Genomic DNA, 22,396 nt, shown 5'->3' with positions numbered 1-22,396 from the left:
GCTCCTGTAGGGACCTTATCGAAGGCTGCCTTGAGATCCACAAAACATGCATACAGAGCTTTTGAATTGGCAATAGATTGATTAGCCAAGAGTGTAACAGGGGATAAGTTTGTTAAAGGGCCCATTCCGGCTCGAAAGCCTGTCTGTGTGTTGGGGATCAGTTTGATGTTGTCTACCCAATCCTCTAGGTCTTTCAGCAAGTTTGCAGCATAGATTGTTGCCTCAACATCTTTGAGGGCTATTAGCCTATAATTTAAGGGATTTGCACAAGCCCCTGATTTGAATATTGGATGCAGTATGCTTCAGCGCCAAGAATCTGGGATAGTGTGAGATTCCAAAATATTGGCAAACAGTGTGGCTAGGTGGTTAGACCAAAATGCTACGTATTTTTTAAATAGGGCGTTGGGCAAGCCGTTTGGTCCCGGCGCCCCATCGGATCTCTGTTTTTTTATAACATTCAGTACTTGTTTTTGTGTGATCTGAATGTTGGCGGTTGATTGATCGGACCCTGATGTTTCAGGAGGGTCTTGCTTAAATTTGCCTTCCGTTTGTTTGAATTGTGAATTACTATGATGTTTCAGGTTCAGTTTGTATGTTGTGTGATCTGGGGCCTGTGAGGTTGGTTTCAGTGTCTCAGATGTCCTCTGCTCTCTGATTGGCGTATCACTGGAGGTACTGTAGTTGGATTGTGTCGCCTTCCATGTTTTCATTTTCAGAGGGAACTCTGGGGGCTTTCTGGGGATTATTTGTAGCTTCTATGTGAGCTCGCCATACGTGCTCAGTTATATCGGAGTTGTAATGCCGATTTTTTCCATTTGATAAAACATTAATTTGGGCCCAGAACTGTTTAGAATTTTGTTGTTGGCTGACATGAAGCATTTTTGTCCAAAATTGCTCATTGTATATACGTTTTTCTGCCCGGATCTCTTTTTTGAGGTCAGATTTCATTTGTTTAATTGTAGCTTTGTTTCATTTTTGTTTTTTTATCCTTAGAGCGTAGGTGTACCATTCTGACACACTAACCCTGGCAGTTTTTTAGTTATTTAGAGCCTGCGAGGCTCCCACAAGGCTCCGACGTGACATGGGGGCATTGAGGCATCCTGAGCCCCGAGGCTCCAACGACGGGGACCTACTTGTTCAGAGCCCTCGAGGCCCCAGAGGGCATTTCCTTTCTCGAGCCCACGAGGCTCCAACGTGTTGGCAGCATCTCTTGAGAGCCCACAAGGCTCCACCTGATTTTGGGGCATTTCGGGAGGTAGAGCGGCCCTGGCTGGCAGCAGGCCGCTCCCCCCAGTTGGCAGCAATTTAATCAGAGCCCACGAGGCTCTAGCGTGATTTGAGGCCATTTTGCACCTCGAGCCCACGAGGCTCCCACATTATTTTGACCCTATTGTTTCTTCAGAGCCCCAGAAGAGAGCCAGGAGGCACGCTGGTGCCAGACTCAGTTCCTACAGCTGCCCAGCACTTAGTGGGCAGTTGCTTCGTTTAGGCCCTTGCGAATCTTCCTTGGCGGCCTGCGCAGCCAGCCCAGACATTCTGGATATTGGGCCTGTGAGCCCCTGAGAGGTCAAGTTGGCCTGGGGTCAGTTATGTAATTTCTGCGCCAATGTGATACTTGTCTAATGTGGTTTATGCAATGCTTGCTGCCTATATCTCTAAATTTTTGTTTATGCTCAGGAGGTTGTTTTTCCTGATATAGTTTCTACTTGTGAGTTCATGGTTCCCTGTGTGATATATTCCTAAGGTGTTTTAGGATTGTGTAGGCTGTACTTACCTTCTACCAGTGGTTACTGGTTGTGTGCTACATTTGCTATTTGGTGCTACAATTATTCTATGTTCTAAGTGCTATTCCTACAAAGTGCTATTTCTACACAGTGCTAGTCCTACCAAGTGCTTATTCCTGACAGTGGTCCATGTGCCCCTGTCCTGTGTATATAATCCCCTGTAAATTCCGCCCGTGCAAGTGGCACAGTGTAAAGTGTGTGTTTATTATCTAATGTGTTTGGTATAATACAAAGGCTATTTTTATATATAACCTTGTGTGGAGTTTCCTTTGTGGTTGGCCTTGGGTGTTGTTTCTGGGTGCACGCGCAAACGCTTTACACATCGCCTCCGGGATAAGCCTGACTGCTCGTGCCAAGCTACCAAGGGGGGAGCAGGGGTTATCTTTGGCGGGTGACTTCCTTGCCCTGACTAGAGTGGTGGTTTCTGCCTGGCTTTGGCGCAAGCCTACCAGAAATCCCCATTTCTAACAAGCCTGATAGTGTCAGAGGGTTAAGCATTGTTTTTTTTAGCGACTTGTGTGGTTCACCCTGACCAGGATTGTATTTATTGTTTGGGTGGGGCTCTCAATCCCACAAATAATGACTCAATTTCTTACAGTAGGACTACATGTTATTGGACTAAAAGGATATTGTTAAAGGGGATGTGTTTATGTGAGGATGAGTGAGTGAGTGCATGGATGGCCACAGTCATGGTGGCGGGAGACTGATCTCAGCTCCTGCCATCAGTGCTTAATTATCTACTCACCCATTCATCCATTCATGCATCCAGTCACTCCCTTATTTATAATTTGCTACTCCAACACATTCTACCTGAAAACCCTCACACCCAGTGACTTGTGCATCAATACAACCACACACATCGAGTCTTCTACCATTTAGCAAGCACTTTAACTTTTTAAAAAGTCAAATCTATTGGCTTTGCCAGTGCTTAGTAAATGCTGTCTCAGTATATGATCCAGAAGAGCAACAGTTTGTAATATGACAAAATCAAAGGTTTCATGTCTGTAGTGGTCGCGATGTTTGGGGTTACTACATTAAAACTGGTGGCACTACACTCAGACAGAAACGATTAAGGGGAAAACTCTACATATGTGTACAATTTCTGTTTATGTACTCAGTTCAGCAGGTGTCTTCATTTACTTGAAATTTGCAAAGGTATAACAGGATCTCATATCACACTTTCAAGAAGAAATACTTTCTGAATTAAGATACTAAGAATGACACCAGGTTTACCCAGGCAGTTACTTGGAATGTGTCTGTGTAACTAGTGCATCTCCACCATCCGTGGGAAATATTTCAGGTGAGAAGGCTGACATTTTTCTCATTTACAAGTTGATAAATATTAAAGGGAAGTTGCCCTTTTTATAACATTATATTTGAAAAGTTTGTCATTCACATAGTAATTTCTCCCATTAATGCAGTGAAATCTTTTGACTAGTTTCCTTTTCCAAGGATGAACCAGGATAGACATGACGCTGAGGGACTGTAATCCCAATAAAGTAGACAAAAACGCGGGGGACAAAGTCTAGGTATCTATTCTAAGGAGCTTGAGCTCCATCATATGGAGGGGTAACTCTTACCGGTTTCGCAGCATTTCAACTGCTGCATGTGATTGTCACGTAACTTATGAAATCACACACAAGCCAGCATGGAGAAAGAAAGATTTCCTAGCTATCTTGAAGAAAAGTTTCAATTATATTTATGACGTGGAGGCTAGCATTATGGTTAACTATTCCTTTATTTTTCCACTTAGCAGCCTTATCAACATGTCAAACAAAAGACTAAAAATCCCATGAGTCTTTGTAATAGAACCAGTAACAACCATAAAGATGGTTCCATATTACCAGTAGCAAGGAACAGCACTTCCTCTTTCTTCAGGCGAAACAAAAGTCATCCAGTTTTCTGATCAATAATCTTGCTTTAGATCCGACCCTGCGTAGATAATAGAGAACGCATCAGCAAACCAGAAGAACCAACAGAATGTATAATTACAGTGTCCACTAAGAGCAAATCTAAACAAATGAGACAGTGATAAAAAGTAACATTGCAAACACATCCGAGAAAACAATGCATCCTGATCAATAACAAACTGAAGTTTATGAAAGATAAATATACTTATCCAACAGTCGAAGGTGAGATACCCAGGGAGGGTACCAGCAGACAAAATGCATTGGGAGGGAATAATCCTCGCCTCCGCGTCCTTAATAGAATTGAAACTTTCCTTCCCAATAGCTAGGACATTTTTCATTCTATGTCAGAACTGGAGGCTCGGAATATGCTAGTTCAAATCTAATTGACCACTAGCGAGGCCATGCCTAAGATAGGTTTGAAATAAAAAGCCTTTAGAATGGAGTCCAAGGACCAATCCGCTGCTCTGAGGGATGTCCTCTAGGCGACTCCCCAGCAAGAAGGCTTTCAACATCATGGCACCCCTTGCGGAGTATGTGCCAAAGGATGAGGTATCTATTTTGGCTACTTGCAATCAATCAATCAATCATTACATTTATAGAGCACACTACTCACCCATGAGGGTCTCAAGGCGCTGAAGGGAGGGGGGTGTCGCTACTGCTCGAATAGCCAGGTCTTGAGGTGTTTTCTGAAGGTGAGATGGCCCTGGGTCAGTCATCGGTGTGCGGGGAGGGAGTTCCATGTTTTGGCTGCCAGGTACGAGAAGGATCTTCCTCTGGTGGTGGTTCTGCGAATTCGTGGGACGAGGGCGAGGCTGGCGGAGCGGAGTTGGCGGGTGGTGATGTAGAACGTGAGGCGGTTGTTGAGGTATTCGGGCCCTTGTCGTGTAGTGCTTTGTGTGCGTGGGTGAGGAGCCTGAACGTGATCCTCTTGCAGACGGGGAGCCAGTGCAGGTTTCTCAGGTGGGCGGATATGTGGCTGTGTCGAGGGATGTCGAGGATGAGTCGTGCGGAGGTGTTCTGTATCCGTTGAAGTCGTGTCTGAAGTTTGGCTGTGGTTCCTGCATATAGGGCGTTTCCATAGTCCTGTCGGCTGGTGACGAGCGCCTGGGTGACAGTTTTTCTGGTTTCGGTGGGGATCCATCAGAAGATTTTTCGGAGCATGCGCAGGGTGTTGAATCAAGATGACGAGACGGCGTTGACTTGCTTCGTCATCGTGAGGGAGGAGTCCAGGATGAATCCCAGGTTGCGTGCGTGGTCCATGTGTGTTGGCGCGGAGCCCAGTGCCGTGGGCCACCAGGAGTCGTTCCAGGCAGATGGGGATTGTCCGAGGATGAGGACCTCCGTTTTGTCTGAGTTCAGCTTCAGGCAACTGAGCTTCATCCATTCTGCGACGCCTTTCATTCCGTCCTGGAGGATGGTTTTGGCGGTGTCTTGGTCTTTGGTGAGGGAGAGTATCAGGTGGGTGTCGTTGGCGTAGGAGATGATGTTGATGTTTTGTTTGCTTGCGATGGCGGCGAGGGGGCTCATGTAGATATTGAAGAGGGTGGGGTGATCGAGGAGCCTTGGGGTACTCCAGAGATGATCTCGGTGGCCGCTGAGTGGAAGGGAGGGAGGCGGACTCTCTGGGTTCTGTCGAAGAGAAACAAGGTGATCCAGTCTAGCGCTTTTCCTTGGATCCTAGTGTTGAGGAGGCGGGTTGTTAGGGGTGGTGGCATACGGTGTCAAAGGCTGCAGAGAGGTCTAGGAGGATGAGGGCGGCTGTTTCTCCATTGTCCATCGGAATCCATCTCACCCAGCGTGCAATCGTAGCCGTTGAGATTGGTTTGAAAGGTTTCTTCAACAAAAGGAAAAGTTGAGAGGTCCAAGGAGGACGATACTCTTCTCTAATTTCCTCATAGGCCTTGAGGCAACATACCATACACAATTTATGGTGGTCAGGAAACGCTGGATAATGAACTATCATAGTATTGGATTTTGTCCGTTGGCCATTTGTAAAGGACACGCCCTCGTACCGATTGTGATTGAGGCAGTAGTTCCAAAAATCCTTGCCCAGATCCACCAGAACCTTGTATCTTGTGCCCCCCAGAGCAATTGATATATCTCACTGCGGAGATATTGTCCATCTTTAGGAGGATGGCGCAAGACGTCTTGAAGAGAGACTCCTCCAGTTCTGACCATTGACCACCAGTGGTAATGCCCCTGCAACGAGCGCCCCATCCAATACGGCTGGCGTCCGTCTTGATCACCAGCTCTGGCTCTGAGCCGAAAATGGCCCTAACGTGCCTGGCTTGCATGTGTTCTAACCACCAATGCAGTTCCGAATCGGCCTCTGGAGAGAGAGCTACCTTCTGATTATAAGCTAGACCCCGGTGTAAATGTTGAGTCTTCAGACGTTGAGGCACCTGATAATAAAGTGGTCTGGGAAAGATCGCCTGGATTGAGAACGACAATAGACCGACAATCTGAGCAAAGTACCGCAGGGAGAAGGTGTCTTTTGCCAAGGTACGGCATAGCTCCCTGCGAATCCAACATATCTTTGGTTGGGGTAGCTGCAGGCATTGCTGCACGGTGTCAACTTTTAACCGAAGGAAGGTCAAACATTTTGTTGGTGTGAACACCGATTTCAGATCGTTCAAGATAAACCCCAGGTCCTGGAGGAGAGTTTGAGTCATTCGAAATTGGGAAAGCAACACCACCTCCTCCTGGTGCATCAGAAGGATGTCGTTGATCTAGACTATGAGGCCTACACCTAGAGTGTGCAGCCATTCCATGATTGATCTCAGCTGCTTGGTAAAACACCAAGGTGCTGAGGACAGACCGAACAGAAGACAAGTGAACTCCAAAAATCGGTCCCTCCATTGAAATTAGAGGAAGAGTCTGTTTGTAAAAAAGTTTGACACTGTCAGATAGGCTTCCTTCAGGTCGAGCCGTACCATCCAGTCGCCTGGTAAAACAAGATCCCTGAGAAGGTGGATCCCTTCCCTTTTTGAAATGGCGGGAGACCACCCACCGATTGAAATCCCGAAGATTGATCACTGGCTGGAAACCCTTGTCTTTCTTTTCGACTTCCTCTGGGGTGAGGAGAAACAGGTACAATGGCTCCTTTTTGGAGGAGTACTGCTATCTTCCTGCCGACCACCTGCGATTCTTCTTGCAAAAAGACCAAGAGATGAGGTCAAGACCGTTGGAGCGGTGTGCTGTGGAATTCTTTGTGAAACCCAGTGACCGTCTGTCGAATCCAAGTGTCTAGTGTAATCTTGGCCCACTTGTCCAGGAACCATTGCAACTGTCCCCGCACCTCTGGTAGTAAAGAACGGATATTCCTTACCTCTGACACCTCCGGGTGCGTTGCTGGCTCCATGGAAGCGCCTTTCCCGCCACGGCATATGCCAAGCGTCTCAAAGGATAGAGGCCCCCAAAGCATTTCTGGTCCTGCTACTGCATGGAGCATTTAGTTTGAGCCTGTGGTGGTTGGGATTCGATGCTCGGCCAGAGAAGCACCCCCTAACTCTTCCGGCCCCTCTAAAAATGTGCTGGCTGAACACTTCCTTGATGGATTGTTGAGCTTTATCAAAAGGGGAAAAAGTTGTCACGAACCGGGAAAGTTCTTTAATGAACGGCTCTCCGAAGAGACCCCTGTTCACCACTGGGTCAGCTTACGTGGTGGCTAACTCCGGAAGTCTGGGCTCAATTTTAATGAGCAGAGAACGTCTGCGTTCTGTTGAAAGCACACAACTTGCATTTCCAAGGAAACAAAGGGCCCTTTGGGCCCAACTCGAGAGTATTGCGGGGTCTTTCAAGTGGCCAGTCTCTTTGGCGTCTTCCGCCATTTCCAGAATCTTAGTGAGCGGCCCCAGGCTAGGATATCTAGCCCCTTATCCTGGCAAGACTGCCAAGAGCGGTCTAGACCCTTTGTTGGGTCTTTTATACAATTTGTGATGAAGGTCGCCATTCTAGAGTTTATTTCAGGGATGTAATCCTCTTTATTTGCCAGAGCAGGCCGAGGATATTCAGCCTTCAGGCATCCGCAGACCTCTTGGTCCATGGGGTTTTCTGATGCGGCTGGCTACATAAGATGCCACCACCAGCGATGGGATCCAGTTCTCCGAGCTGGGATGATAGATGTCTTCGGGATTTAACATCCATGAGGTATCAGAGTAGTCGTTGGCGTGAGGTTCTTCCAACTGGCATTCTACTCAGACCTGGCTCCTTGTCCGAGTCACCGTCTTCATTGGTATCCATCCCGGTATTGTCCTCTGCCTCATCTTGCGGGCAGGTATCTTTGTCAGGTGTCTCTCCCGGTTGGGAACCCTCTTGGGCATCGCTCTCATAGCGCCTCTTTAAAAAGGCCTGCCATAGCCTTTGGAAGGCATCCATAGAGGTGGTCTTAGGGGGCCCTACGCGCGCCTTTCCCTTGTTCTTGGGGGGCCTCTAACATTAGCAGAGGTAGCCCCCCCGTCTCCCTCTGACATGGGCACCATGGTTCTCCTAACCGTCTGTTAAATTAGTTTACGGCTTATTGGTTCTAGCACAGTGGAGACTGCCCTCTCTAAGTATGTATCAATCGCAACTACCAACTCCACATGTATAGGGACAGGGCTCGAGTCGGGGTAGCACGTGGGTGGATGGCGTCCCCCCACTTATTTTACCAGGTGGACGCCATCCCCCCGACCCAAAAGCTGGACTTTGGATCTCCCAAGTACAGGGCTGGCTCTCAATCTTGTGTAGCGCGTGAATGCGCTACCTTTCAAAATTCTGCTTTGTCCTTTAAACCCCATCGCCTTGTAACCTTTGTTATGTTGAACCTGGGCAGGAGTGCGTTGACACCTGCTCCGTCAGCCACTGCTATGCAAGAGCAGTCGACAAAAGATCCAAAAAAGTATGGGGGATGTTTGCAGAAAGGGATGGGACACGCAAGGTGTTCTGTTAAAAAGAAACTCTCATACAGGGCCCTTTGATGTAATTTAATACATTCACATATTCCAAGAGAGCCGTTGGCATTTCTGGCACGCGCACTGTACCTGTTTAATGTGCGCTTGAAGTCGCACAGCTGATGAATGAAATGTGTATGTTCCCAAAAACATCTGCAGTCCAGCTCTAAATATGAATGAGGTAAGAAGCTAAATGCACCTAGGAAATAAGGTTAAAAATGGAGGAAGTTAGCATGCGTACTGTTTGAATGCAAGTGAGGTTGGTATAATATTTAAATGCATACTTCAATTTATTGTACCTTTAATTTATCTTTAAAGATTTACTCACTTTTGGTTATTTGCTCTTTTCGAAATACATTTTTAATTCTTTATCTTAAAGTACTTCGTTAGAGACATGTGTAGTACATTATAGCTTAAAAGTTAATAAATCAGTTTATACCATATAAACTGATTTATTAACAATGACACTACATTCGACAGTGGGTTAACGTGAACCCCCAAGTGAAGCAGGGCTCCCTGTAATGAGATAGACTACCTTTCGTGATGTCACTTCCTGTTGTGACGTCACTTCCAGTGACACCACCTAACTTTGAGTGTCCCCCCACTTCTTTTTAGGACTTGTGCCCTGTATAGGGAGCAAAGAGGATTCCTCCTCTACTGGTTCCCAGTCGTAGAATGATAAATTTCCTAGCTAACGTAACGGAAAGTTTCAATTCTACTAAGGACTAGGAGGCGAAGATTATGCAGTCCTTTCTTCTCTTTATTCAAATAGCAAGTTCAAAGTCAACATACAAAAAACTTTATTCCAACCACAACTCCCTTGAGCACATGGGGCACAGTGTCCATAGCAACCATAGTCCAATGCCGAGGGCGTCCGCCGTATATATGCTTATGACGTCCCTTCCGCTTCCTCTTCTTCTCTGTGATGAAAATTCTCTGCGAACCCACTCAGTCCATCTTCTAATCTTGTCCTAAACAACATAAGAAAAACTGTAATCTTGTTCCCCTTCCATGGAAGGAAGAATAAGGCGGCAATTTACATAAGTCCTCTAACAGAAGGAACATTTTTTGCAACACAATGCCAATGAAACACATAACATCTTATCCATCTTCAGAATGAATTAGTCGAATCTAGACACATCAGTAAACAAACCCTCATCAAACCCATATTGTAAGAACTTACTTACTGACCATACGAAGGTTCCCGGGTGGGACGAGATGCCCCAGTCTCGGGGAGGGATAATCCTCGCCTCCAAGTCCTTAATAGAATTGAAACTTTCCGTTATGTTAGCTAGGACATTTCTCTTTCTATGTCAGGACGGAGGCAAGGATTATGCAGTGACAAAACTTATCCACCACCAACGTTGCTGCGCCATAGATGGGTTTTGAAATAAAACTTCTTGAACGTGGATTCGGAGGACCAATCCACTGCATTCATAATATCCTCCAACCGGCCACCTACCTGTACGGCTTTCGAGGCCATAGCACCTCTCATGGAGTGTGCCCCAAACTTAGTCAAATCCACCCCCGCCTTGGTCATGATCCAACGGACCCACCTAGCTATGGATGGAGATGCAACCGCCTTAAAAGGATTCTGCAGGGCGATAAGGAGCTGACGACCCCCCGGAGGGCGATACTCTGCTGTCATTTCCTCATAAGCCTTAAGGCATCGCACTACACAAAGCTTGGGTTGTTCCGGAAATACAGGATAAGATACTGACCTGATATTAGTCTTAGTCCTCCTCGCGACCATGAAAGTTACTCCCTCCGAAGTGAACATTCGAGCCGTGACGTCCAACGCCCTCACATCCGAGACGCGTTTACAAGAAACCAAACAAAGTAGGATCGCCAATTTTGCTGACAATTCCTTCCTGGAGAGATACTGGTTGTCACGCCAAGAGCCGAGAAAACGCAGTATGATGTTGACATCCCAAAGGCATTCATACCTGGGTTCCGGTGGCTAAGAAAGTCATGCGCCCTTCATCAATTTGCAAGCCCAAGGGTGTTCCCCCGCTGGTTTAACATCGATATGGGCGTGCCCCCCGAAATGGCGGACCTGAAAGAATTGATAGAACGGTATGCCAACCCAGACTGAGCCAATTTGGCCAAAAAATTCAAGATGTGACTAACATCGGTCCCCACGGGATCGGCGTGTCTTCCCAGACACCAACACCGCCACCGTCCCCAAGCCAAGCGATACCTCTTGACGGTTCCGGGGGCCCAGGCCCGTTGAATGAGATCCGCAGCGTCCACCAAAAGTCGGCCGTCCTGCCAACGTCCCCTGAAATCCTCCATGCCATGAGGTGCAATGTCTCCTGCAGAACCAACGGATGGGGTTCCCCCAGAGGACCCGAGAGCAGAGAAGGGAACAATGTCAGTCGAATGACAGTTCCAACAGGGAAGGGAACCACGCCTGGGCCCGCCAAAATGGTGTCACCAGGGTCATGGACGCTTGCTGTCGGCGAACTTGAACCGCCACCCGAGGAATCATCAGGAAAGGAGGGAACGCGTATGGCAGCTCCTGCGACCAGTCTTGCAGGAACGCATCCACCGCCGACGACTCCGGGTCTGGCCTCCAGCTCACAAACTTCGGAAGCTGACGATTGAGCCGGAATGCGAACAGGTCCACCGTGCACGGACCCCACTTTGCCATCAAAGCCCGGAAGACTGACCGGTCCAGTCGCCAATCGCTGAACTCGCGGAAGTTCCTGGAATGCCAGTCCGCAACTAAATTCTGAAGACCCGGAAGATATTCCGCTGGCACAGAGATCTGCCTCTCCAGGCAGTAATGCCAGAAGTCCTTTGCCAGCTCCGCAAATGCCCGAGACCGCGGGCCGCCCAGGCGATTGATGTATTGCACCGCCGACACATTGTCCATGCGTAACAGGATGCAACATGACACTCGATCCTGGGTGAGGGATCGCACCGCAAAAGAGCCTGCCAGGAGTTCCAGGCAGTTGATGTGAAGTCGAAGCTCCTCCTCCGACCAGCGGCCCCCCATCGTAATGGTGCCGCATCGGGCACCATTACTGAGAAAGTATTGTTTGCCACTTGTTAATGTTTTTAAACATTTGTGATTATAATTTTTATGATAACTGTATAAATTAAGTTTTTGGTCTCTGTGATTATTTTTTAAGTAACTATGTATGTAATGTATATGTTTTTTATATGAATATCTATTAAATGGAATAGAATTTTTATATTTGAAGAATTTTGTTAGTATTTTTTCATGTCAATAACCTTCCCTTATGCTTGTTATTATTGTGCTGCTATTCACACACGTGCCGCATCGGGCTCCCCAGCCCGACCTGCTGGCATCCGATTCTATGATCAGATCCGGACTGGAGCCGAAAATCGCTCTCCCGTTCCACGCCCTCATGTGCTCTATCCACCAACGCAGTTCCGTTATGGTCTCCTCCGTCAGAGAGATGAGCTCGGAATACGTGAGCCCCTTCCTGAAATTCTGCGCTTTCAGCCGTTGGAGGGCCCTGTAATACAAGGGACCCGGGAATATCGCCTGAACCGAGGACGAAAGGAGACCCACGATTCGAGCCAACTGCCTGAAGGAGATTCTGTCCTTCCGAAGGACCTGAGAAAGTTCCTCGCAAATCTTGGTCATCTTCTGCAGGGGCAGGCTCAAGGAGGCCATCTCCGAATCGATTAAGAAGCTCAGAAAAATGACCTGTCTCAACAGTCGAAGTTCGGATTTCCGTGCATTTATCACGAACCCCAGGTCCTGAAGCAGAGCAATAGCCATGTTCATATTCTGTCGGAGGCGATCCGACGATTGCTCCATAATCAGGATATCTTCGAGATAAATGATCAGCCGTACGCCTCTCTCACGTAGACTCTCCACTACCGGCCGAAGTAGCTTTGTAAAGCACCACGGAGCCGATGATAGGCCGAATGGGAGCGCTTGGAACTTGAAGACCATCCCGTCCCATAAAAACTGTAGGAACCGCCGATGAGGTGGGAAAATGGGAACCGAGAGGTAAGCATCCTTCAAGTCCAGATGGACCATCCAATCCCCCAGGAGGAGGATGTCGCGCAGGAGATGGATCCCTTCCATCTTGAAGTGGCGGTAAACCAACCACTCTCTCAAGTTTATGACTGGGCGAAAACCTTCTTCCCTCTTCTGGACAAGAAAGATGTTGCTCAAGAAACCCGAAGGATGCATAACCAACCTGCGGATCGCTCCTTTCCTGAGGAGCTCCGCCACCTCAGTGCCAATCAGAACTGTGTCCTCCGCGGAAAAAACCAGCGGACGAGGGTGTGTCTTCTGACATGGAGTTCCGTAGAACTCTATTTTGAAACCCCGGACCGTTTGGAGAACCCAAGGGTCCAACGTGATCTTGCACCAGTTGTGGAGATGATCCCGTAACCTCCCCCCCAGCACGGATGGGGAAAAAAGGGTAACACTCACCGGCTGGACCTCCCGGTGCATTGGCTCCACCTCGATAGCCTCTGTCGCGGCCTTTCCCCGCGCCTCTACTGGGGTAGAAAGAGCCCTGGCGTCCGTCGTTCCAGCCGTTGTTGCGGCGCTGTTGGTTTTTATTGTTAGGGCCCTGTTGATAAGAGCGGCCGGAGGAGTGGCCCCGTCCTCTTCCGGCTCCAGCAAAAACCCGTCCAGGGAAGATCTTCTTTATCGTAGATTGCGCCCTATCCAGTGCGGAAAAGGTGGTAACAAACTTCTTCAGTTCTTTGATGAACAGTTCGCCGAACAATTTGCCCTGTGCAATAGGCCCTGCCTCTGAGGTAGCGAGACCGCCCAGCTTGGGGTCGATTTTAATGAGAAGCGACCTTCTACGCTTTGCCGCCAAAGCACAGTTTACGTTGCCCAAGAAGCATAAGGCTCGCTAGGCCCACCCTGCCACGACGTCCGTGGATAACGCGGTCCCCGACTCCTTAGCCCTCTCGGCCAACTGAATAATGTGGGTCACGGGGCCCACGGCATCCAGGAGCTTATCCTGGCAGGTGCGCCATGAGCGGTCTATGCCCTTCTTAGGGTCTTTCATGAACTTGGCGAAGAACGCGCAGAGCTTCTCGTCCATATCCGGAGTGACAGCCACCCTGCCCTCCAATTTTGGTTGAGGGCATTCTCCCCGCATGCGGGTCCTAACCTCCTTATCCAGAGGCTGGCGGACTTTACTCTCCACATATGCCGCCACCATAGGGTCTGGAAGCCACTCTAACGACCTAGGGTGATAAATCCTAGTGGGGTCAAACATGTCTGAGGTCTTTCCGTCCCCATCCAGGGACTTCGAAGAGTGCGACGCCGGGCGCCAAGGCCGACCTGCATCAACATCCTCGTCCGAAGAAAACTCCTCCTCGGATACACCCTCCCCCTCAATGGGGAAACCATCGTCCTAGTCTGATTCCGGAGCGACCTTGTCACCATTTTCTCCGGGGTAAAATCCCTCCCGGCAGGGTACAGGTTTGAGCGTCCACGCGATCTTACGGCAAAACTCCTCCAGGTGCCTCGCGTGACGTTTCGCGGTCTTCTTACCACCGCCCTGCGTGCCGCTGTATCCGTGTCCTGCTTGCACTGGGGTCCGGAACAACCCGGAGTTACTCTGGGCTAAAGCGTCCACTTTATCTCTCAGGGAGGCCAGCGCCGTATCCAGGGCCTGCGAGAGCGCGAGACCTACGGCAGGCGGCAAGGGCTGGGGAGGCCAACATTGTTCCACCTCTTAAATTGAGGTATTAGATTGTTCACATGACATGTCGAAGATGAGGGTGAGAGCACCAAGATACACCTTTTTTCTAGTTACTTAAAGGTAGCCCCCTCGCCAGTGCTCAAATAGCCTAGCTGTTAAAATTCAGGTGCAGTACCCAATTTTTGCCACCAGATGGCGCTGCGCCCAAAGCGTGTAAAAGGGGATACACCGAGCCGGTGTCAGGGCGAGGGTTGGTGAGGCTGTCACAGAGCTCACCTCAACGCGCCGTCACACCGAGGAGAGAACCACAAAGGAGCCGTCTCTCTTCGTGTCGGGCACCCCACAGAGCCGGAAAGCGCGGGAGCGCGCTGACTCGATCCGCGATGCACAGCGGGACACTGACGGCACAGGCAGAACCTGACACACGTCAACAAGCATTGGAAATGCAATAGGTCTCGCATTAGAAAAGTTGGAGCTATTGGTCTTGTAAATGACAAATATTTTATTTATTTGTTGGTTTTTAAAATAGCTAAATTGATAGCTTTGTCATTTACAACGCCAATAGTTATAACCTTTGCGAATGTGACACCTATAGCATTTGGAATGCAACATGTTTTGTATTTACGTGACATAGATGGCAGCTCTGGTCGTTAGGCCACATCTCTAGAGAGCAGGAGAGTGCAGCAGGGGAGAGAAGCACAGCAATATATAGATTCAATGTTTGGATACTTTATGTTGATATAGTGAAAATCTACACAGATCCGCCCATGAGGGACAGACCTTCACAAACCTGCTCCAGAACATCACATCAAATTAGGATGTAAAGAAGTTTAGTAACAATGTAACTGGATTGCTGCATGTATAAATACTATTATTAGTAGACTTTGCAACTATTGCACTCCAAACAACTTATACATTTCCGACTTGTTTTTATCGTAAAGAGCTTGGACGAGCCATATACACCACATGAACTTTATTAAAAAAGCATATGTTAATTAGGTATGTTTAGTACTAATTTACTCTGGTAGTAGTACTGTAAAGTCAGAACAGGACAGGGGGCATGGTGTCTAGGAGACAACAGTAGGTGGAACGGGGAGGAGGGGGGTGTTGAGGACGAGCACGAGGAAGTTAGGTGCAATGTCTGAGGAAGGCGGGCCCACGGGAGGCCGCAGGCGGAGGGAAGGAAAATATGATAGCCTTTGGAGGGATTGTGGGCAAAGGGAGCCAGGAGTAAAAGGTGTGATCTTCCATGAGGTGGAGTGGGGGCTCAAGTATATGTGGGGTGGCGGGGATGCGAACTAGGGGACTTAGGCATTCATAGAATTGTTAATGGTGGTACTGCATTGCGTGCTGCGGCAGCCTTAGACACTTGTTTGTGGTGGGCGGACTGTAAGACACTGGGTTGGGCTGGATTTTGGTAGGATAGACGCACTTTGTGCGAGAACGCGCGCACATTTTTTCCCATTACTGCCGCGCTCACTATCACCGCCACAGCAGGCAGCTCACTACGAGAGTAAGATTGCGTCAAGTCAGCCTGCCTACTCAACCAGACTCGTAGTAATTAGTATGCGTAACACGAGGCAGGTTAATAATGAGTAAACAAAAGGCCATGAATGCTCTTGCAACCCGTGTGAATGTGCCCCTCGCTTCGAGTCTCACGCCTCCCTCGTTCTCGCTGTCCCAAGTGAGTCCTTGTCGGCCTGTTCGCCACATGTAAGTTCAGTATTAACTTACTTTGGTAGTAGTACTGTACTGTCACGTCAGAAAAGGGCGGGGGCATGGTGTCCATGAAACAACAATAGGGGGGACGGGGGTGTTGAGGACGAGCATGAGGAGGTTAGGTGCGATGTCTGTGGAAAGCGAGCCTACAGGAGGCTGCGGGTGCAGGGTTGGAAAATGAGAAAGGGTTTGGAGGGATTGTTGCCATGTAACTCAACGTCTGCTTTTGTAATCAGTTCTCGTGTAATGCTCTTACCATGTATCATTTTCGTTCCTATTGTGAAGCGCTCTAACACCCTTCGGGTAAAGTGTGCGTTATATTAAAAGGCCTAAATAAATACAAAAGTACATAAGTAAAGTTAGTGGAAGTAGAGATCACGCAGCTGAGATTGTTTTCTTGTATCCGAAGCAGCGGATGTTGTGATGGGGTGACCATTTGTCACTAAACTGAAATAACACGTGGCAGCGCCTGCTTAGTATCCTTTTGAAGTGTCCCTGTGCTTTGTAACAGTCTACTTCTAATGAAAGCGGAAACAGTGTTGATGGCTGTAGGGTGGGGGAAAGGATGTCTTGAACAGCGTAAATGCAAGTAAATGGCTGCAGGCTGGGGGAAGGCTGTGTTGAACTGCCCAAGTGCAAGCGAATAAAACGAATACAAACGTGAAATGGAGTAAAAAGCACGTAGAAATATGGTGAATTGTTAGAGGCTTGATAGGGGTAAATGGAATTTTAAATGTAAGAACGTAGTGCAGAATACAATAATGTGTTTCATTTGGCATGGCAAGTTATAGTTTCTTTACTAGTTTTGATGTGTATCATTTTGTGCATGCAATGGGGTGAAAAGCACGTACTTGAACTGCCTAAATGCAAGTAAATGGTTGTAGGCTGCGGAAGGCTTTGTTGCGCAACGGACAGCTTGCTGTAAATATAACAAGAGGCTTGATAGGGGTAAATGGAATTTTAAATGTAAGAACGTAGTGCAGAATACAATAATGCGTTTCATTTGGCATGGCAAGTTATAGTTTCTTTACTAGTTTTGATGTGTATCATTTTGTGCATGCAATGGGGTGAAAAGCACGTACTTGAACTGCCTAAATGCAAGTAAATGGTTGTAGGCTGCGGAAGGCTTTGTTGCGCAACGGACAGCTTGCTGTAAATATAACAAGACGGAGGGAGGGCAGATAAGGGGAGGGGGGAGGAGAAATGCGACACGGCGGGCAGGGGAGGGGGCGAGCGGGGAGGAGAAATGCGACGTGCGGATGAGGGAACTGATGTGCACGCGCTTTTAAGCTCAATGCGCATGCGCATTGAGCTTAAAAGTCACGGGCACTGCAAGGAATCGCCACGATTCCTTGCAAGTTAGTTAAAGAGTGGTTAAGCCCCCATAGTCTCGCAAGCTCGATGCGCATGCGCATCGACAGGCGAGACGTCTAACAGTAGCGCTAGAGACAGCGGGCATGCACAGGCACAAATAACAAGCAATGGCTCATCAAAGAAACAGTACGTCAGGAAAGTAAATAAAACGTGACTTAATTGACGAGCAGAGAAGAAAGAGGAAGCAGAAGGGACGTCATAAGCATATATACTGCGGACGCCCTCGGCATTGGACTATGGTTGCTATGGACACTGTGCCCCATGTGCTCATGGGAGTTGTGGTTGGAATAAAGTTTTTTGTATGTTGACATTGAACCTGCTATTTGAATAAAGAGAAGAAAGGACTGCATAATCCTCGCCTCCGTCCTGGCATAGAATTAATCTGCCATGATGAAGAATAGGTTAGGGAAGGACTTGAGTCTCAGACTGAAGGAGGAAGGGAATGTGTTAATTGCCTTAGCCAAGGCTTATTGGAGGCAGCATACACTAGTGGGTGTGAGGCTGGGAGGTATGAAAAAGCTCTGTGGACAAACCGCCTTAAGAAGCTGATGCACGCTGTGAAATTAGCCTAAGCTATTCAGGTGACATTACAATAAGCGAAGAGGGAAAGATCTCTGCCGAAACTTCCTCACGCACGCGCGACCTCTACCGAGCAACTGCCAGAAGAGCCTGCGCAGCGCGGAGGGAAGAAAAATGTGGGGAATGTCAAGAAGGAATCCCCGGTGTTCGAAGAATGCTCGCGTGTGTGCCCCGCCCTCTATCGGGCTCGGGGCACACCGCTTCTGAAGGAGAGAGATGTGAGGAGACTCCTCGTTGCCCGAAAGCATGCCTGACGCCCCACCCTCTATTGGGCTTGGAGCACCCCGCACCGTCCGTCCCCTGCAGTGTCTGCCACTGGTAGGGGCAACCCGCAGACCTCAAGACAAAGGAAACAGCAGAGGCCGTAATCTCGCCTTGGTTAACGGACCGGACGCTGGGGAGCAAAATGCAGGACTCCCTGCCGAGAAGTAGGGCGCTGTGATGACACCGATCGGTGTCTCAAAGCGGGAGGTAGTGCGCCGCCAGGAACAACAAACTCCCCTCTACCACCCCAACGGGGCACAACCTGACTATTTTTTTATTTATTTATTTCTTCTTGCGTTTTTATATAGCGCAGACTTTACCCAAAGGCGTCAGAGCGCTTCACAAAAGAAACAGAAAATTACAAATGAACAAATTACAAAAGCAGACGATAAGTTACATAAGGTAAAAGTGACAAATGTGAGCAAACAAAATACATGAGGTAGCAAACAGTGCAATACAGGAGGAGAGAGTGACAAGTGTGCAGGTTACAAGAGAAAACAAAGTACATTTAGAGGTAATATACTGCAATATATGCTAGACACAGAGGCACAAATACAAACGTTAACTTGGCAATGGTGGCACTTGTGCAAGTATCAAAAGCAAACAAAATGTGAGAGGTAGCAAACAGTGTGTTACAAGAGAAAAGTGGTGTGTGCATGTTACAAAAGAGAACCAAACACAGATACATGGATAATACTGCAATAAATAGCATACACTCCAACCACACGAACGCACTGGGAAGGCACTTCCATAGTCATGGAGAATAGAGTTTCAGTGATGGGAGGTCTTCCTTCAGATAATAGAGACGGCGTGAATTACTGTAGGAGGTGTCTTTGGAAGAGGAGAACTTTGAGGTCCGTTTTGAAGACCTGGGAGGAGGTGGTGGTCCGGAGCTGAGGCGGAAGTGAGTTCCATATTCTCACTGCGTTGCCTAAAAAGGATTGGGCCATCGATCTTTCCTTCTTGAAAGTGGGAGGCTCAAGCAGTAGATTTTCCGCATTACGTGAAGGTCTAGAGCCTCCAGAGAGTTTCAGCTTGTTTGCCAGGTAGCGAGGGGAGGAGGAGTGCAAGGCTTTGTGGGTGATACAGGCAGTCTTGTAGGTAGCTCTAGCCTCGATGGGAAGCCAGCGGAGGGTGGATAACATCGGTGTGATGTGGTCACTTCTTTTGGCCCCATAAATGAAACGAGCTGTTGAATGGAGAACAGATCTAAGGGGGGACAAGTGGGATTTGGGGAGGCCAGTAAGAAGAGAATTGCAGTAGTCCAGTCTGGAGAGGACGAGCGATTGCACCAGGGTTTTAAGGTCCTGCACCGGGAAAAAGCGTTGAATTCCCCAAAGAATGCGCAATTGGTATCGAGCAGACTTTGCAATGGAATTGATGTGGGAGATTAGATTGAGTTTTTGGTCGAGTATGACATCAATGGATTTTGCGTTGTCGACAATGATGGGTTTATTGTTAAGTAGATTCATCTGATCCATCCATGATTGAACCGGGGGAGGAGAGAGTGAGGAGGAGGAGAGGAGGAGGAATTCAGTTTTGGAGGGATTCAGAATCAGTTGATGAGTTGACAAACAGTTTTGAATGGAGTCGAGAGTGGAGCTTAGGATGGAGAGATCGTGAGTGGAAGCGACCTTGAGGTAGATTTGAGTGTCATCTGCATAGAGATAATAGTGGATCCCGGATTTACTTAGCAGATTTCCCAGTGGTTCTAAATAGAGATTGAGCAAAGTGGGTGCAGGTATAGAGCCTTGAGGAACACCTTGACCTACTGCCACAGGAGATGAAAGACTGTTCTCTATTTTGATCATTTTGGATCTATCTGAGAGGAAGAAGGCAAACCATTTAAGCACAGTGCCCTCCAAGCCCATTCTCTGTTGAAGAGTGTTGAGGAGGGTGATTGACAGTGCCAAAGGTTGCAGAAAGGTCAAGGAGAATTAGAAGACAGGACCCCCCGAATCGAGTATCCTCAGCGCGTCATCAACCACTTGCCGTAGGGCTGTTTCAGTGCTGCAGTTTTGGATGAAGCCGGACTGACAATTGTCAAGAAGATCATTGTCCTTGATATGTCGAGAGAGTTGTTTCGCTACACATCTTTCTGTGATCTTCGCAAGAAAGGATAGATTAGTGATGGAGCGGAAGTTGTTGAGGTCTTTCACATTAGCAGTGGGTTTTTTAAGCAGAGTGGTGACCTGCCCAGTTTTGAAGGAGACAGGAAGTTAGCCTTGACAAAGGGAGAGGTTGACCAGAGTGGTCCAATAGGAAAGGGAATGGGTGTAGAAGTCGATGGCATTGGCACAGGGGATGGGGTCCAGAGAATGGTTGGAGAGCTTTGTTTCGCGGATACACTTGAGGAGGTCATCTTCAGAGATGGGGTCAAAGTTCTGCCAAATCGCTGAGGATTTGCGCTCCTCTGGAGGAGTAGGACGAGCGGCCTGATCCACAAGTGATTTCACTTTTTCATCAAAGAATATAGCGAAATCCGCTGCTTGCTTTGTAGAATACTCCAACTTGGAGGTTGGGGGGAGCAGTTAGGAATCTTGATGAGATCGAATAGTTTTTGTTTTTTTGGTATATTTTTGGCTGAGTCAAGAAGTGTTTTGAAGTGTGATGCTTTCCCAAGGAAAGATGTGCTTGTGGTACTTGGATATTGCTCAGCGAAGCGTGGCCAAATTATCTGTATTGCCTCCATTGTTTCTCCAGGAGTCTTAGCTGCTTCCTTTCTTCATGGAGGGATTTGTTGAACCAAGGAGCTGAGGGAGTGGGCCTTGTCTTTTTGCTTTTGAGTGGAGCGACGTTATTGATTTCGGCTGCAAGGACTGTGAGGCACTGGGAGGTGAGTTTGTCAACATCTAGGTTCGGGTCTAACCTTGGAAGTGATAACAAAGCTGATTCGCAGAGGGGTCCGACATCAATATTTTTTGCATCATGGAACCAGGAGGTAGCCCTCTTAGGTTGACCAAGGGTTATAGAGTGTGATAGGTGAAGAGAGAATAGGATGAGGAGGTGGTCGGACCAGTCTACATGAATGGGGGTAGTGATAGAGAGCATGCTTGCTTTAGAAATAACAAGGTCCAGGATTGAGCCCATAGAGTGTGTTGATTCTGTGCAGTGTTGGATAAGATCGTTTGCAGAGAGGAAGGTGGCCAGCGAGTTCGCCGAAGAGTCATGCGGTACGCCCAAGTGGAGATTGAAGTCACCCACGAAGGTCTGATTGTCACTTCGCGAATATTAGTCGCTGATGAAGTTAGTGAGTTCCTCTACAAATGAAGGGCCACTACCAGGCGGGCGGTAAATGACATAAAATCTGAGGGGTGAGCGGTGGTGCAATTGAAGCTCAAGAGAAAGGCATTCAAAGGTGTGGAATGAGCTGACAGGAGAAGCCTTACGTTGAAGGGAGTTTCTAAGGATGACTGCAACACCTCCCCCAATGTTGTCAGTTCTGTCATTCCTAAATATAGAATAGCCTGTAGGTAATAGGCGATCAAACATAGAGTGAGAGGTATCTTTGAACCAGGTCTCTGTGAGGAAGAACATGTCAATATTGTGAAAGGTCATGGTATCAGAGATTTCAAGTTTGTGTTTTACTACAGATCTGCAGTTGTGGAGCAGACAGCGCAGCTCTGTCAAGACTGTTTTGGTGACGGGGGCACTTCGGCTCTGAAGGGTGATCGGGATATTGTACTTATGCGGGGGTACTCGGGAGGGTTTAGGTGGATGCCTGGTTCTGACAGAGGAGATTGTCGGAATAGTGTAGATAGTAAGGTTACTAGGGGATGCAGGTTGAAGAAGGGTGGCGTTCAAGGGCTTTTGTGAGTTAACGAAGTTTGCGGACGACAGGTTGAGCTTGGCTGTATTGGGGTGAGTGGGCGGGGTGCATCTCGTGGGAAGTTGGGAAAGAGTAGAGGTGCATGGAAAGGTGGAAATCTTGGAGCTTAAAAGTGAAATGGCAGCTACAAGCTAGGAGATGGAGGTGATAAGAGAGCCTAGCTTATTTTCCAGAGAGAGTAAGGCAGAGCACGGAAGGTTGGGTGGCTCGATGGAAACAGGAAGGGGTGGAATTGGTGGTGAAAAGCAGGGAGAGGTGGGGGGACAGGAGGTGAGTTGGGGTATGGGGTTCAAGAGTGGGGAGAGGTGGAGGTTGAGAGCAGGAGTTGGTGAATCGGAGGTTAAGGGAG

The 22,396-nt window shown here is 48.2% G+C and overlaps 2 protein-coding genes across 2 annotated transcripts in view; one reads left to right on the top strand and one right to left on the bottom strand.

The window, feature by feature from the left end:
• CCDC38 (coiled-coil domain containing 38) overlaps window positions 1-22,396 on the top strand; it is a 2,358,499-nt gene that overhangs the window by 1,496,172 nt on the left and 839,931 nt on the right. The gene's annotated exons all lie outside the window — the stretch shown is intronic.
• SNRPF (small nuclear ribonucleoprotein polypeptide F) overlaps window positions 3,558-22,396 on the bottom strand; it is a 1,022,948-nt gene continuing 1,004,109 nt past the window's right edge. The window contains exon 4 of the mRNA XM_086919078.1: window positions 3,558-3,716. Coding sequence (XP_086775204.1) covers window positions 3,659-3,716 — 58 coding nt within the window. The 3' untranslated portion in view covers window positions 3,558-3,658. The remainder of the gene's footprint in view (window positions 3,717-22,396) is intronic.

This window comes from Lissotriton vulgaris, chromosome 1_1 (assembly GCF_964263255.1).
Source record: "Lissotriton vulgaris chromosome 1_1, aLisVul1.2, whole genome shotgun sequence".
Lineage (NCBI taxonomy): Eukaryota > Metazoa > Chordata > Amphibia > Caudata > Salamandridae > Lissotriton > Lissotriton vulgaris.
Note: the sequence above shows the minus strand (reverse complement) of the source record. Positions and strands in the feature narration are given on the sequence as shown.